We start from the raw sequence: 16,316 nt of genomic DNA, 5'->3' as shown, positions 1-16,316 counted from the left end.
ATCAAGAGAAGTGACTGAGATAGTGAAGTGGATAGAGGAAGAGGAGGAGGAGGAGGAGGAGGAGAAAAGAAAGAGATACCTAGGAACTACGTGGGTGGTAGTATGACATACGATAACATGATACCAGAGACACTCCTAAGACCAATAATTCAAAGCCAATTCATTCAAAGTTGTATGTGTAAACAAATAATAGTCTCAACTTTTTTGAAATAGTCTTATCTTAAAGTAACTTATTTAAGCAGGTGAAGTCGTGGAATCTGTAAAAATCCCCGATTTAGAATCTTCGGATCTCAACTGCTGGCTGATTACCCATTGCAATTTCAATCTTCTCCATAACATCTGGAGTCAGTCGCTCGACCAAGCCAAGTGCACGAACATTATCCAACACTTGCTCAGACCGCGAGGCTCCAGTAATCATAGAGGAGATATGAGGATTCTTTAGAATCCACGCCAACGATAACTGAGCCGTGGAGACACCCAATTCGTCTGCGACAGGCTTCAGTGCAGCGACCTGCTTCAACTGCCGTGTCCATGTATCATCCCCAACAGTTTTCCGCAGGTTTTTCACATACCCGTCCTCAGATTCAGCCAATCGTGATCCGGCCGGAGGCGCGGTTGTATCATTATACTTGCCAGTCAAAACACCCCCCCTTAAGAGGCGAGAAAGTGGTCAGGCCAAGACCGTGGGTCTCATAAAGCCAGCGGTACTCCTTCTCTACGCGTTCGCGAATGATCAAGTTGTATTGGGGTTGCTCGACGACGGGGCCGATCAATCCAAGCTTATCGGCAATCCGCCAAGCATCGGAGATCTCACTGGCAGACCACTCCGAGGTTCCCCAGTAGAAAGCCTTGCCAGTGTTGATCAGGTAGTTGAAGCCACGAACGATCTCTTCCATGGGGGTATCACGATCTGGACGATGAGCGTAGACGATATCCACATAAGGCAAATCTAGTCGCCGAAGGGATTCTTGCATGCCCTCAATGATGTGTTTTCTTGATAGACCATTGTTATTGAGGGGTTTATCAGGGTTGGCGGAGTTGGCGCGACCCCAGTAAAGCTGATCAAATGTTAATTACTTGAACGAGGCAAATGAGAAAGCAGAAGGAGTGCAAATCAATCTTGCATACCTTGGTAGAAATGACGAGGTCATTTTGTTTCCAGCCAAACTTCTTAATGGCTTGTCCGAGCACAATTTCCGATTGTCCACCGGAGTAGACCTCGGCTGTGTCGAAGAAGTTGACACCGGCATCGTAGGCCGTCTTTAAGCAATCAAACGCAGTTTCTGGACAATATTCCTGTTAATGACTGTGAAAAATAGAAGAGTGAACTCAGACTGAAAGAAAGGGGCCATACCGTTGCCAACATGACCCCCGAACGTGAGCCAACTACCCAGCGAAATCACAGACACCTTCAAGCCAGTACGGCCGAGGAAGCGATACTGCATCTCCGGGAGGTCTGTCATCGTAGATGGAGAAATTGGTAGGAAATAGTATTAGAAATGGAGACTAAGACGGAAAATCACAAGAGGAATAAGTTGAAGACGATAGATGTGGGAGAATATTTTGAGGAAGACTTTTAAGCAAGGACAGAGATTGCTGAGGTTTTGAGATTTACAAGTGTTTTCTACAATCGACGGAGAAGATATTCAGAAACAACCAGAAGACCAGACGGGCCATCTCAATTTAACCCGATTGGGTCTCCGAGAAAAAGAGGCCGAAGCGTTGAAATGGCGGGATTTTGTGGAGCTCGTCCAGATTTACCCGTGGGAAATGCTACCACGCACTGCCCAAGTTCCCACATGGTTGACGCCAATCGCTAGAGATAAAATGAGTCACGTCAGAAACGTGTGGGGAAAAGGTAGATCTGAGCCCGATCAAGATATTGCAATAGAGTATATAGAATGGCGAAACTTGCGTTGGTGGACTTCAGTATTCCGGCCACTCCGGATCAACTTGTTCTCGCCATGCCCGGAACCCCCCTTGGATATCTCCGATAAATCGTTGTCCGTGATGGTCTAGTCCTAGCTCTTTCAGCTTTTGAACGGCGATTTGAGAGTCATTGCCGAGTCGACAGACCACATAGATAGGATCCGTCGACTCGGACGATCCCAGTTCGGCTGGAACCCAGGAGGGCAATTCTGCTTCGTCTGCATCGGAATTTAGAGGCTTAGACCGTGATGCAAGAATGTTCGTGATTGGGATGTTGATGCTATTTTCCAAGTTGCAAATCCCAAACTGTGCTTTGTCCCGCACATCAATCATGATAGATTTATCGACATTGGAAGAGAGTGGGTGTTTTTGACGATACTCCTTTGGAGAAATACGTTCGTTTGGTCCCAGTAATGATGGGAGAGTAGCTGAGCCACAGAAGAATACATAATCGGTAGACCCGGACGTGATACTGTTTAGTGTGACCGTCGCACTGCCAGAGCATACCGCACAGTTTGCCCGACGAGCGCGTAAACGTATGGAGCGAAACTGAGGATTCGAATATGCGGAGAAGATGAGAAGTGATGGTGATTCAGCTTTTGAGGCAGAGCTTGTACTTTGAGAGACACCAGAGTGAGGTGTCGTGATCACCTTGATGGTCTCCAGTGCTTGTAGAACCCCCATTGTACCAACCACAGGCCCCAGAATCCCCCCATCAGCGCAGCTTGTTACACTGTCCGCTGGCGGCGGCTTGGGGAAGACGCATCGATAACAAGGTCCTCCCTCTGGATCTCCGGGTGGCCGAGGTGGATTGTTCAATACCATGAGCTGACCCTCTGTTCGCAACGCAGATGCAGAAACCAGCGTCTTGCCCGTAAGCACGGCCGTATCAGATATCAGATACCGTGTTGCAGGATTATCGGTACAATCGAGAATATAGTCGTATTGATTGAAGATCGCGGGGGCTTTTTCGGGGGTTAGGTGAGTTCGATGGGGAATATACGTAGGGTGGGGATTGAGTCTGTATAAATATCAAAGAATGAGGTAGTTAGATATATGATGTCGATACTACATCAGGCTGGAATTCCACTCACTCTCTCAAAGACTCAATTGCACTGTCGACCTTGAACTTGCCGACATTCTTCGTGCGATGAAGGACCTGGCGATGGAGATTCGAACTTTCGACTGTATCTCCATCGATCATTCCAATCGTGCCTATGCCAGCGCCGGCGAGGTACTGGGCTGCAGGACATCCCAAACCACCAGCTCCGACAAGAAGAACCCTTGCAGATCGGAGTTTAAGTTGACCTATTTCGCCAGAATATTCATGTCAGTTCTTTTCTTCTTTTTTTTGGTTCCTCGCTGACGATTGCTCAACTTGTAGTCTCTCTTACCTTCCAGTCCAATCTGTGAAACGATCATCTGTCGGCCATATCGTCGGTATTCCTCTTGCAGCAGTGGCCAACGATACTCAGTACCCTTGCGCCTCTCATCCTGTTCGTCGTTGGTGGGGCGCGTGCTCTGCGCGACCTTCTCCGCGTCTGCGAGATCACGTTTGAGTCCAGCAAGGTGTGCTTCTGTAGCAGAGATTTGCGCGCGCAAGGAGGCGCAAGTGTCTTCGACGCCCGCCATGAGAACTCGCAAAAGGTGTGGGGTTGGTGGGAGGGAGGAATGTTTGAAGAGAGAAAGACAGTCGGAGAGTTGTAAAGTCCGAAGTTCCTCGTTTCAATCAATATTCCCCTGAGGCTCTCTTATATCTAAACTATTGAGTAGGATTCATCAAGAATGCATTTCTATCGGCTGAAGAACTCTGGAATGGACCAATCCAAAGCACCACAAAGAAAGTAGAAAAGGAGTTAAATGAAAAAAGAATGAGGGAACGGCAAATCGAACGCGGAGCATCCCTCAATTGGGAATTCATGTGGAGAACTACCGTGGACTGTCACATGAGAGTTCACGTGATATCCATGACCCGCCTTTCAACAATCGCAGAGACTCGACAGAACTTCCTTTCTCCTTTGTAAGTTGGTCATTCATTGGTGATTCACCTAATTTCCTAGTTCCCGCTCAATACTTCTACCTCCTTAATTGACATAAGAATCCGCTTCAATCCTTCCTTCCATGTTTCATCTCCTACAGTGACTGTGATTCGAAACCAGGCATGTTCTTCGGCCATGTAGACTTGCCCTGGTGCAATCATAACTCCATTTTTTTTGGACAAATTCCCGTGATTTTTATCTCTATTTCCAAGTTAGCCCGGAATCTAGACGATGTCACTCGTAATGATTCGTAATTGGCATGGAGAACTGCTGATGTAGAGACTAGTAAGTGACGGAGATCAATCCAAAGGAAAACCCCTGCGTTCCTGCTATACTGTCAGGCCATTCTAAATCGAAGAACTTGAACATCACACTCGAACTTACATTTTGAAATACGGTATGCCATGCTGAGACAGGAATTCAGTTACCGTCTGGTACCGCTCTAACATAAGGCGCTTCTTCTGCACCATGAAACTTTCCTTCCACTGCTGGTCTTCCAACATAGCAGCCCAGACATCTTGTAGTATATGCGGCGACCAGGAGGATATTGTGAAAGGAAAAAAAGAGAAAAGAATAAGAGATTAGAAAACGGACCATGCAATTTGGGAAGACGATGATACTAACCCAATACTGGACATCGATCCCATGATACCCTCGTTCCGCGTACAGACAAATTCCATTCGCAATCCGTGGGCGCAGAAATCCTTGCTTGCGCCATAGAGAACATGCACGTAAGTTGGATTGATAAGATTGTCCAACTCTAAGCTGTGGACGGAGCTAAATGGAATGGCGGTTGGAATCTCAGGATTTTAAAACACGGAAAACGCCTAAATCTCATCTGATATTAAGTGCAAGTCATTCTCGCCACAGAAAGCCGCAAATTCTTTTAATGTTTCGGGAGGCTACATATGTTTGTCAGTAGGAAGACGCAGGCAAGGGTGAGCTATACTCACGTAACACCTTCCGAGCGGATTATGAGGAGGACTAAATCATCAATTTTTTTCTTTTAATGTCGATCAAGGAGAAATACAAAAAGGCGAAAGAGAACATACTTGGATATGTTCCGATGAGCCGGAATCCGACATTCAAATACCTGCTAAGGAATTCAGATGCTCACCTTCCGTCCGGATTTGTGGGCGACCAGGGATCTCCCATGGACTTCCCCCGGGGTCCCCAGATATCTCTATCTGCATAATTGGGGGCACCTCGTTGAGATAACTGGTAGTTTTCCGTTGTTGTCGCTTTTCGCGTAGGAGATTGCATGTTGATCACCCACCAGCGATTGCCTTGAGCTCAGAACCTACCCAAGCTGATATTATTTCGTTTGATGGTTGGATCATTACGAATACTGAGCAAGCTATGGTCTTGCATATAAAGAGCTGGCGTTGCGAAAAGGTCGTCGGCTGTTAACCACTCTGCTGAAAGACGAGACCGGCTAAGAAACCGATGGGATCTCGGAAAGCCGAAGATACATCGAATTGACACATTGTGAATTGAATACATCTCTCTAATAGAATTGAACTGGTGAAGCTATCTCATTATGAATCTGCTGAGGCAATACTATTGACCATGTAAAGAAGTGATACAATTAACCATCCCGAACTTAGTTAGATATTGCTTAGTGCAGAAGAGGGTAGAAATCACCTAACCGGGAAGGCGTCGGCCGCGGGTGGATAGGTGGTTCTGCTTTCCTATTTTGGATGCGGGGACATTCCCAATCGATTATGTCATCAGTGCTTGGGGATTCTCTTTTTGACATTATTTCCTAATTGGGATATTTTTGACGTCGCAGTCTAAATGGGAAGGCACGAGATTCTGCATGTTTTAAAGGAAGCCGCGGGGGAGAAGTTCTCTTTTCTGCAGTCGACCTTTTTCCTTCTCCTTCTTCTTCATCATCTTTTTGTTCTTCTTTGCTTGTTTTAACATTTTGTCATTCAATCATGACTCAATCAAACGGAGTTCCGAAGACAGTGCCGTCCGCGCTGCCTTTGGTCCAGAAGTTGTCGAAGGACCATGATTTGGTCTTGAAGACTTTCCGTCTGCTGATTGCAGACTTGTGCCAACAGTTTAGTGGTGGTCATCCTGGGTAAGATTTCATGCTGCATCGGAGATTAAATAAAAATGTCAATCTCGCAGATAAACTAACGTGTCTGGTTTATATAGTGGTGCGATTGGTATGGCTGCCATTGGTATCTCCCTGTGGAAATACGTAATGCGCTATGCTCCACACTCTCCGAATTACTTTAACCGTGATCGGTTTATTCTTTCCAATGGTGAGTAACCTTCAAAAGACCGACAGTGGTATTATCCATAAAAGAAGCACCAAACTAAGAAAGAATGATAGGCCACACATGTCTCTTTCAGTACAGCTTCCTCCACCTGACCGGCTATAAGGCCATGACTTTCGACCAGCTCAAATCCTACCACTCCGATAGAGTAGATGCACTCTGCCCTGGACATCCGGAAATTGAACACGAGGGTATTGAGGTAACCACTGGTCCCTTGGGCCAAGGAATTGCCAATGCCGTTGGTCTCGCGATGGCAACAAAGAATCTGGCCGCCACTTATAACCGTCCCGGATTTGATGTCGTGAACAACCACACCTGGTGTATGATTGGAGATGCTTGTTTGCAAGAGGGCGTTGGCCTCGAAGCAATTTCTCTGGCGGGTCATTTCCGTTTGAACAACCTGACTGTCATATATGACAACAACCAGATCACCTGTGACGGATCTGTGGATCTTACCAACACCGAAGATGTTAATGCCAAGATGCGCGCTTGTGGATGGGATGTCATTGATGTCGAAGACGGCTGTTTTGATATCGAAGCAATTGTTAGTGCCTTGGAGCAGGGTCGTGCCTCCAAGGAGAAGCCCACTTTCATCAATGTCCGTACTGTGATCGGCCTTGATAGCGCGGTGGCCGGTACCGCCACTGCCCATGGCGCTGCCTTTGGTGTCAACAATGTTGCCGAGATGAAGAAACTTTACGGTTTCGATCCTGAGCAGCATTTCGTCATTGGCGACGTAGTTCGTGAATTCTTCCAGGATCTTCCTGCTCGGGGAGAACAATATGTGCAGGAGTGGAACCAGCTCATTAGCGATTATACGGCGCAAAACCCTGAACTTGGAGCTCAATTCCAGGCTCGTGTGCGCGGAGAGCTGCCTGCTGATTGGAAAGAACACATCCCCAGCTCATTTCCTGAAAAGCCTACCGCGTCCCGGGCATCGTCTGGTTTGGTATTCAACCCCATCGCCAAGAATATCAAGAATTTCATGGTGGGCACAGCAGATCTGTCCCCCTCGGTGAACATGATCTGGCCTGACAAGGTTGATTTCCAACACGTATGTATTAATGAATCAAGCAAAGCCGAATAAACACTGACTTTGATACAGCCTGATCTACGCACCAATTGCAATATTAATGGCAACTATTCCGGTCGTTACATCCACTGGGGTGTTCGTGAGCATGCTATGGCCGCCGTTTCTAACGGTTTAGCCGCTTATGCCCCGAACACAATCATTCCTGTCACCTCTTCGTTCTTCATGTTCTACCTCTACGCCGCTCCCGCTGTGCGCATGGGAGCGCTCCAGCACCTACAGATCATCCACGTCGCCACACACGATTCTATTGGCATGGGCGAAGATGGACCGACCCACCAACCTATTGAGCTGGCCGCTCTGTATCGTGCTATGCCCAATCTCCTCTACATCCGCCCTGGTGATAGCGAAGAGACTGCTGGTGCGTGGATCGCTGCCATTGAGGCAAAGAACACACCAAGTATCATTTCTACATCACGCCAGACCCTCCCTCAACTCACCCAGACGCGTCGGGATGGAGTTGCTCGTGGCGCCTATGTTCTCTCCGAGAACGAATCCGCTGTCGTTACTCTGATTGGTGTTGGTGCCGAATTATCATTTGCACTGGAGGTAGCAGAGAAGTTGAGGGCACAGGGGATTGCTAGCCGGGTAATCAGTTTCCCATGCCAGCGTCTCTTCGAACAACAATCACTTGAGTATAAGCGTGATGTTCTTCGCCGCCATCGTGGAATTCCCGCGGTCATCATCGAGCCATACGCACCTAATGGATGGGAGCGCTATGCCGATGCTGGCATTAACATCAAGCGCTTCGGCCACAGTTTGCCCGGAAAGGCGGCCTACAAATTCTTTGGATACGAAATTGATCACTTGACGACCAAGGTGTCCGGCTATCTGAGTCAGCTCAAGAGCGATGAGCTGCTTCGCCATGAGTTTGTTGAACTATGAGGCGGGTCGCAGATTATACTTTGGCCATTATATGACGAACGATTCACTTGATGATAATACTATCGAAATTGATATAGACCGGTTGGAGATAGATTGAATGAATGTACATAACCATATTTTCCTCATTTGTATTTATAAGACACCCATTTCACTTGTAATATTATCCAAATCTGAATCTTTGAAGGTTTAGTATCAGCAAAACAGTTAGTATAACAATCATTGCCAAGGTGGAGAGTAAAATCCCCCGAAGACGCTGACCAGACTGAGGAGCAACTCCAAGCTAACCAATCTTGATATTCTAAAGTGTAGTGCACTTGGCCAGGCGATAAGGTTCGGTGTGGACTTGAAGAGCCCAGCTTTGGGAAATAACTTATAGAGTATTAGCATGAAATGGTCTTGGGATTCGGCATGTCTATTATATCTACACCGAGGTAAGCGATAGGCAATATCTGAGCGAGCAATTCGGTTCCTCCTCCCGATGCACTCTAAGCTGCGCTCGTCGGCTTCCTCGGTTTCATCCATAAATCCATTGCCGGTTCAAGGAAAAAACGGGACCTGGAAGGATGTCGGTGAATATTATATGAGATCTTGTAGATAAAGGACTTTGTTCTGCGAATGTAGAAGCCTCGGTATCCTTCTATTGAACTACGGGAAGAACTGTTCGCGACTTCACACTGCCCAGTTTTACATTTCTTGCCTACATAAGCAACAGTACCTAATATCCCCCTGGAGAAAAGAATGCAAGCAGCACATATCCTTAAAAAATCCTTCAAAGAGGGCCCGTCCGGCGTATGGAAGGTGGCAAATTACAGATATTCACTACAGAATTCCGTTCGACAATAGTAGTTCAGTAAAATTATATTTTCCAAGTACTGCATCTTCGAGGAAGGCCTGGCCACTGGACAGACAGTTGAGATTACAGATTTGTTGTAAATGAAATCACATGGATTCAGCAAGGTAGTGGAGCTGGGTTATGCCCATTGTCGACAACTTAAACGCGAGCAGAAGGGTCAACTCTTTCTGTATGCTTCGATTGTCCTTCGGACTGCTCAGCCATCTCCATCTTATCCTCCACAAATTGATCTCGGGCATCGGCATCTTTATTGCCATGCAGTCCAATTTTGTACCATGGAAGGGCGAACAGACGATCCATGCTTTCCAAAGTGCGACCAGCAGTTTCTGGAACGCTGAACCAAACCCAAGCTCCACCAATGACAGTGATAGCTGCAAAGCACCAGAAAGTACCTTTAGGGTCAATTCCACCCTGCGCGGTGGGTAGTAACATGTTGGGAACAGCGCGTGCGTTTCCATACTGATTTGCAAAGTGCAAAGTCATCGCCATGGAAGTACACAGTGCACGAATCCGAAGCGGGAATAACTCTGCAGTCAATAGGTACTGCATTGAGTTCCATCCCAAAGCCCATCCAAAACCTGACAGATAGATCATTGCGATTGCGCCTTCACTGGCGCCCTTCAGGCCATCGGGTAGCTGGAAACCGTCGACAACGCCCATTTCTGGGACCGCCGTCAAAAATCCAGCAATGTAAATCATAGAGATCGCCTGGAGTGTAATTCCAATAAGCAGCGCTCTTTTGCGTCCAATGACATCGACAAGGAAAAGAGTACACGCAATAGCAGCAACTAGTTTGACAATTCCAAAGATTGCGCTGACTAGAAGACTCTCGTTATTTCCTGTGATACCAAGAAGTTTGAATAAATCAGGAGCGTAAACAGTGATGCTACCAGCACCAGACCATTGGGATAGGATTTGCGCCATGAATGTGAGATAAACGCGATAGAGATTTGATGGAACGCAGAAGGCCTCCTTGAGAACTCCAATGGGACCCGATCCATGGGTTGCTTCCATCTCAGCCTCATGTGTTGCTTGAATAGCAGTTATCTCGCGAACGACATATTCATGCTCTGGGTCAAGGCCCCGAATCCTGGAGAGATTGTGGATGGCTTTTTCGTGCTTCCCTTGTTTGACGAGGTAACGAGGCGATTCATACTGGAAGAACGAGAGGATGAAGATAAGACCGGCAAATATGATATGAATGCTTGTAGGGACAAGCTGGATAAATATTAGTGCACAGTCCACTCATTCAATACGCGCTTTCACTTACCCAACGGTTATGAGTTGTGTCGCCGATATTAATCTCACAGCCATAGTTCGCAAAGTAGGCTAGAACGATTCCCAAATAAACAAAGCCCGTGAACACGCAGGTACAAAGACCTCGAACAGCGGCAGGGGACTGGAAATTGAGTCAGTGAACTGTTAAACCTGCACCATAATTAATATGTATGGACCACTTACGATCTCGGCCAGATACACAGGAGCGACGACGACGGTTTGGCCCACGCCGAGGCCTGCAATGAATCGACCGGCATAAACAGCGCCCAGGTTGCCCCCATTACCCATAAAGATGGCTATTCCTAGAATCCATAGGATGCACAATTGACGTGTGGCCCAGATTCGACCGATACGATCGCAAACCAAGAATGCACTATTGAGAAGAAGACCAGTTAGAGATGGCCGCAAGAGACTCAGTGGTAGACAGATGCAACATACAAAAGCGCCCCACCAACAGATCCAATCTGAACCATCGCAGTGACATCTCCCTTGATGTTCGTTTGCTCCACTTCACTGTACGAATCATAGTTGATGTATCTCTGGAAATCCTTGGAGTTGAACGCGCCCGATATTAACCCTTCGTCAACACCACGAGCAGCGCCCATCAAGCCAAACGAAATCACTGCAAACCATAGTCTCCAGTTGAAAACCTGACTGGGCTCACCCGAGTTCTTCAGTCGGAAGATGTTGATAGGTTTCTTGGATCCTGCCATATTAGACCGTATGCCCAAGGCAAAGGTCACACGATTTCGTAGAAAGTGGTATGATTAACAAAAATTTATGACTGTTTGGTATAAGAAAAGAAGAGGTGATGATCACACCCTGATTTTGGTTTTGACGTCTGGGGTAAAAACTGGGGTACATGGAGAATCGGGTATTTATACATGAAAATCCGGGGAGCGCGGGGTGCGTCAATCGGAGCATCACGATTTCCAATGTTTCCCAAAGACTCCATCCGGAAGTTGGCCGAAAAATGCCGCAGTAGAGGTATCCAAGGAAATTTAGCCTTTGGCCAAGAACTATCGGAGCTTGGTGATGGTAATCGAAAAGCCTTGCCGAGTAGCGCTTTGATACTATCAAAGCGCTACTAGGTAGCGATGGGTAGAAATTTCCCCCTTGGCAAGCGGGGACGGCTGGATCTAAGACTATCGCGGCTGTTCAGCTGATGTCCCATTGGATGTATTAAACTATCCAAGACTGATGCCAATTCTGGCGACAACGGAGTAGGATCCTTTGTCTCGTATGTTGTTGGAGTTATCTTGTGTTAAATGCGCCGGTTTTCGGTCGTTTTAGACCTTGCTTTAGATATAAATCAACATTCCAGGCCCAAATTGCCATCGCAGCCAATGGAGAGCCTTGGGATGATGCTGAAGGTCGCTTATATTTGCCCATCAAACTCCCAATCGATGGTAGAATGATCTAAAGTAGCAGTCATACCATAGATAGGGAGGCAGAGACATGGTCCTGGCTGTAGGTAATGCAGGAAAATTTCTAGCATAGCATGAGTATCAGAAGGAAGTGAACTTAGACGAGGACGAGACAAAAAGAGAGACTATAACTGCAAGTTCTGGATCAAATAAGACATTTGGAAGCTTGACTTCTCTTTCTACTGTAACGATTCAATTCAGCGAAGATTATGCTCCTCCTCCATTCGGAACTCTCTTTCGATTGTAATTCCATCATCATCGGTTTCTGTCTTTTTAGTATCTTGCATTTGAATATGTACCGCATGCGTTGTTAATTGGGCCTCGTCCCAGTCAAGGGGCATCTTCTTTCTCCGCCCCATGCCCTCTCTCGTTTCGAAGAGCCCCTACCTGAAACTGTGTGGGAGCTGTTTGTGTTTTTCGAACTGCTGAAAATAGAGATATGATGCAATGCATGTCGGAGCAGTGGCTTCAAAGTCGGTAGACAGGCACATAGAATGCCAATGCAAGGCTCGACACTGGACCAAATGAAGACATCTCCCATGATCCAAGTGATGTCGACTGAGTTAGCCAGGAATGTCATGTAATATATCCTTACAATACTGGCGACGCAGACGCTGGAAGATATATTGAAATTAGTACTAGACGCAATCCGCAGAAAATATGGACATAGCGAACGGAGTCATACAATCCACCCAGTAAGAAGATGCCGATAATCAGGATCTTCTGGCTTGTGCGCATCTGGAGCCTCCACGTCAAAGGTATCGGGACCAATAGAATAAGAACATCCGTGGTGAGGTTTGCAGCGGCGTTGCCGATGTAAAAAGGGTACAGGTCAAATACACATTTGCCCCCGGTAGGGTCAATGTATTGACTCCAATAATAGGAGACTGGCTGACAGCAGACGAGAAAGGCGACCGTACAAGACACGAAATATCCAGCTGTGAGAAGCATACAGACCCAGATCGTCCATGTCATACCAAAGATGCGTCGATATAGCAACAATATGGAAAACTTGATTAACGGAACAGTGACAACGTAAATGAGGACATATGCAAACAGGATTTGCATGACGGTTACTACATCCTCAATGGGTACAATCCATACATGCTTTCCAAGCCCATGATAGCCACCTGAATTATTAAAATCAGTACTTGTTCTTCCAAGGGCATACGGATCGTTATTCGGAGCAATATATACCGATAATTGTCGAGGCAAAGCTTGCAGTGACTGATACCTATGACCCGAAATATAACTGTTAGCCTGGTTCTCCGAGTCTCATATGGGACCGAATTATACCAAAGCAGCAAGACTCATCCAGTCATCTGCAGCAATAGACACTCTTCGTACTTGCCATCTAGTGTAGAATCGAAGTGCAACAGCGATGGCTGCAATGATATAAGTGATAATGACAGCTGCATTATTATTGCTGGTATGATTGGCCGAGAGATCAGTGCCCGGGGGAGGCTCCCCAAATACACTCGTTGACATACTAATACTATCTCTAGTAGAGACAGAATAAAGAAAAATAAGGCTCGGAAGATATCTTCACGGGAAAGTCAATCGTATTCAATGATATGGGATAGCTTCTAAAGTAGATTGACACCGTGTGTGGCACGAAGGAATCGCCCCCAACACCTTCACCTATCATGCAGCGCTACTTCTGCAACTACTTGTGTCAGGATGCCATGGCGCTATCTAGCGCAAATCCTTCATATCCCGCGGTTGCATACGCTAAACAGGGACTTCCAACCGGCTCCATAAGAGTGTGTGAAGTACTTTGTAACTACGAGTCATGCTTTTATGCGAGAGTAGCAGATTGAGCCCGTTGAATAGTACGACTGCAGATAACTACACATGTATCTGGGCTCATGCTATGCAGGTGGAGCCTGTCATAAATGCCAGAACCATAGCTAATCCACCACTAGCAGTCCCCCTAATTCCCCGAGCCGATGGTCTAGTGAACGGGTTAATGACGGCTAGTTCAATGCCGAGTCTGTTTCAACGCTCTTAAAATCCGACTCTATTTTTTGATAATCCTTGCCCCCTTCGAAGTTGTCCCACTTGGCGGGCCACCAAAGCCAGCCATGGGCTGATCACTCAATGGGCTAGCATTTGGCCCTAGGGATAAGGGTGAGGATGTTCGCCCCTCGCGGCTTCCCGAAAATTTTACAAAAGTCGAAGTTCCGGTGAGAACGAAGCATTGCTAATCTCGACCACGATGTCATCGAAAGAATCTTTCAGCAATGAGCCAATTCGCATCGACCCAAAGCAATGGGCTTTCGCGCCTCGAAAATTGCGAGTTGTTTGCATCGGCGCAGGCTTTTCAGGGTTGATATTAGCCCACAAGTTGAAACATGAACAGCCTCTGGATTTTGTTAAATTTAAAATCTACGAGAAGAACAAGGAAGTTGGCGGAACTTGGTTTGAGAATATTTATCCCGGAGTTGGCTGTGATATTCCAGCACACAGCTATATTTTCCCCTTCGAACCGAATCCTTCGTGGTCGAAATGCTATGTTGGAGGGGCCGAAATACAAAAGTACATTTTGGACACCGTGGAAAAGTATGGATTGACAGAATCAATTCAATTTGATACAAAGCTCATCGCATCGATCTGGAACGAGAGCACTGGAAAATGGACCCTTCAGCTCAAGCAGACCGACGGAAGTATCATCGACGACGAAGCAGACATCTTGATCAACGCTTCGGGTATTCTCAACCGACCGAAATTGCCAAATATTCCGGGGCTGGACAGTTTCAGGGGGAAGATTCTCCACACAGCTGCATGGGATACATCCTATCAATGGGAGGGAAAGAATATCGCGGTTATTGGAAACGGTTCCTCCGGCATTCAAGTTGTACCAGCAATACAACCGAAAGCAGCTAAGATAAGAAATTATATTCGCAATCCAACATGGATCTCGGTCAATTTATGCCCAGATATCACAAAGGATGGAATGGGCACTAATTTCGAATATACGGAGGAGGAGAAAGCCATGCATCGAAATGATCCGCAGGGTTTCCTCGAATATCGCAAACGCGTTGAGCGATCGTGAGTATAAAATATCATTCTTGAACTGAATAATGCCTGGTATGATGGTAGTTTATCTGCTAACACAGTCAAGTGTCAACTCCGTGTATAGCCTAATGTTGGCTAATTCCGATCTGAACCGCTTCATCGGTACTGCGACCGAAGGTGTTATGCGACAGCGTCTTAGTGAAAATCCACAACTTATGGAGAAGCTCATCCCTAAGTATGATGTCGGTTGCCGTCGACTCAGCCCGGGCGACGGATACCTCGAGGCCATGCAGCAGCCTAATGCAAAATGGTGTTTTGAAGGGATCGAGGAAATTACTCCGACTGGTATTCGGACTTCAGATGGGGAGGAAGACTTTGATCTCATCGTCTGTGCAACTGGATTCGATACGTCATTCATCCCTGGGTGGGAATTCATAGGACGAGATGGTCGTCGCTTGGATAAAGAATGGAAGAACTTACCTGAAGCATATTTCTCTATCTGCGCTGCGGCAGCACCAAATTATTTCATGTTTGCCGGGCCAAATTGTCCTATCGGACACGGTAGTGTCCCTCAGATGTTGGGCTGGAGTGCCGATTACATGCTCAAATGGATACAGAAAATTGCTCGCGAGGATATCAAGTAGGCTTTGGCCTCCACGAAAAACATTCATTCCATCCACTAATACGTTCTGACCAGATCTATCGCGGTTTCGGATGCGGTCGTTCGCAATTACAACCGCCGGGCCCAGAGTGTTTTGAAGAACACCGTCTGGAGCAGAGGGTGCAATGCCTGGTATAATAATGGAAAAATCGTCACGGCGATGTACCCTGGCAGCGTCATCCACTTCAAAGGTACGCTCTAATTTTGGGATTTTCAAAATAGTGATCGAATCTTTGATACTAACATTACACAGAGGCCATAAGCGACATTCGTGGCGAGGACTTCCATATCGAGCATAATACATCTGATCCTTTCAATTTCCTTGGAAATGGAGAGCTCGAATGGGAGCGAGCCGAGGGAGGCGATCTGGGATATTACCTGAAGTAGGCTGGGAGAAAGAAGCCTAGAGAAGTAAGTATTCCTATCGAGATGACATTGGTCATTTAGAAGACAACTATATGAAGGGTAATTTATGCCATGTACGTCGATAAGACGGTCTTAATCTTCTCTGATAACGATACTTTGTTTGCAAATCAAGAATCGTACTGAGGTAGGGATCTTTGTCTATGTAAATTTCTCTCAACTATCTTGGTTCGCCGACATCCGCCATGTCCAAAATTCGGCGAGAATGCGAAAGTTTTATCCTACGATGTCAAGTGCAATTCTTATCGTTGGCTGGCATTGTTGGTACTAGTAGTAGCCACTGTTAGTGATACGCACTTTGTTTAAGTATTAAATGATTCCAGATGATCGGTTTGATCTTTGTTCAGCAAGCTACTACGGAATGCAGGGTCTACCGGATTTCGAGAGTTATGCGCAATATTATCTTTTACAAGTTAGAAAAAAAA

General features: G+C 46.6%; 7 protein-coding genes across 7 annotated transcripts; 2 read left to right on the top strand and 5 right to left on the bottom strand.

Annotated features, from left to right (window-relative positions):
- Window positions 1-274: 274 nt before the first annotated feature.
- On the bottom strand, window positions 275-1,463 carry N7469_009400 (uncharacterized protein; the record flags this gene model as incomplete). The annotated part of the gene is made up of 4 exons (XM_056648318.1): window positions 275-650; window positions 709-1,058; window positions 1,129-1,283; window positions 1,355-1,463. The coding sequence occupies 4 exons, from the start codon at window positions 1,461-1,463 to the stop codon at window positions 275-277; spliced, it is 990 nt and encodes a 329-aa protein (XP_056498083.1).
- Window positions 1,464-1,926: 463 nt separating this feature from the next.
- N7469_009399 (HesA/MoeB/ThiF family protein) lies at window positions 1,927-3,561 on the bottom strand (the record flags this gene model as incomplete). Its single annotated transcript, XM_056648317.1, has 3 exons — window positions 1,927-2,950; window positions 3,024-3,237; window positions 3,324-3,561. 3 exons carry the CDS (start codon window positions 3,559-3,561, stop codon window positions 1,927-1,929), a joined length of 1,476 nt encoding a protein of 491 aa, XP_056498082.1.
- A 1,234-nt stretch (window positions 3,562-4,795) lies between these two features.
- Window positions 4,796-5,231, bottom strand: N7469_009398 (uncharacterized protein; the record flags this gene model as incomplete). The annotated part of the gene is made up of 3 exons (XM_056648316.1): window positions 4,796-4,870; window positions 4,922-4,952; window positions 5,086-5,231. The coding sequence occupies 3 exons, from the start codon at window positions 5,229-5,231 to the stop codon at window positions 4,796-4,798; spliced, it is 252 nt and encodes an 83-aa protein (XP_056498081.1).
- A 677-nt stretch (window positions 5,232-5,908) lies between these two features.
- On the top strand, window positions 5,909-8,231 carry N7469_009397 (transketolase family protein; the record flags this gene model as incomplete). Its single annotated transcript, XM_056648315.1, has 4 exons — window positions 5,909-6,054; window positions 6,132-6,241; window positions 6,313-7,310; window positions 7,362-8,231. The coding sequence occupies 4 exons, from the start codon at window positions 5,909-5,911 to the stop codon at window positions 8,229-8,231; spliced, it is 2,124 nt and encodes a 707-aa protein (XP_056498080.1).
- Window positions 8,232-9,222: 991 nt separating this feature from the next.
- On the bottom strand, window positions 9,223-11,075 carry N7469_009396 (Major facilitator superfamily domain general substrate transporter; the record flags this gene model as incomplete). The annotated part of the gene is made up of 4 exons (XM_056648314.1): window positions 9,223-10,302; window positions 10,355-10,483; window positions 10,546-10,735; window positions 10,801-11,075. 4 exons carry the CDS (start codon window positions 11,073-11,075, stop codon window positions 9,223-9,225), a joined length of 1,674 nt encoding a protein of 557 aa, XP_056498079.1.
- A 911-nt stretch (window positions 11,076-11,986) lies between these two features.
- N7469_009395 (integral membrane protein PTH11-like protein) lies at window positions 11,987-13,277 on the bottom strand (the record flags this gene model as incomplete). Its single annotated transcript, XM_056648313.1, has 5 exons — window positions 11,987-12,054; window positions 12,177-12,403; window positions 12,475-12,919; window positions 12,987-13,023; window positions 13,086-13,277. 5 exons carry the CDS (start codon window positions 13,275-13,277, stop codon window positions 11,987-11,989), a joined length of 969 nt encoding a protein of 322 aa, XP_056498078.1.
- A 730-nt stretch (window positions 13,278-14,007) lies between these two features.
- On the top strand, window positions 14,008-15,855 carry N7469_009394 (flavin-containing monooxygenase; the record flags this gene model as incomplete). Its single annotated transcript, XM_056648312.1, has 4 exons — window positions 14,008-14,840; window positions 14,914-15,447; window positions 15,505-15,659; window positions 15,722-15,855. 4 exons carry the CDS (start codon window positions 14,008-14,010, stop codon window positions 15,853-15,855), a joined length of 1,656 nt encoding a protein of 551 aa, XP_056498077.1.
- Between the last annotated feature and the right edge of the window lie 461 nt (window positions 15,856-16,316).

The sequence above is a fragment of the Penicillium citrinum genome (genome assembly GCF_028827155.1).
Source record: "Penicillium citrinum strain IBT 23319 chromosome Unknown utg000008l:1.0-2707905.0:1.0-2709502.0, whole genome shotgun sequence".
Lineage (NCBI taxonomy): Eukaryota > Fungi > Ascomycota > Eurotiomycetes > Eurotiales > Aspergillaceae > Penicillium > Penicillium citrinum.
This window is presented reverse-complemented; position numbering and strand designations above follow the sequence as displayed.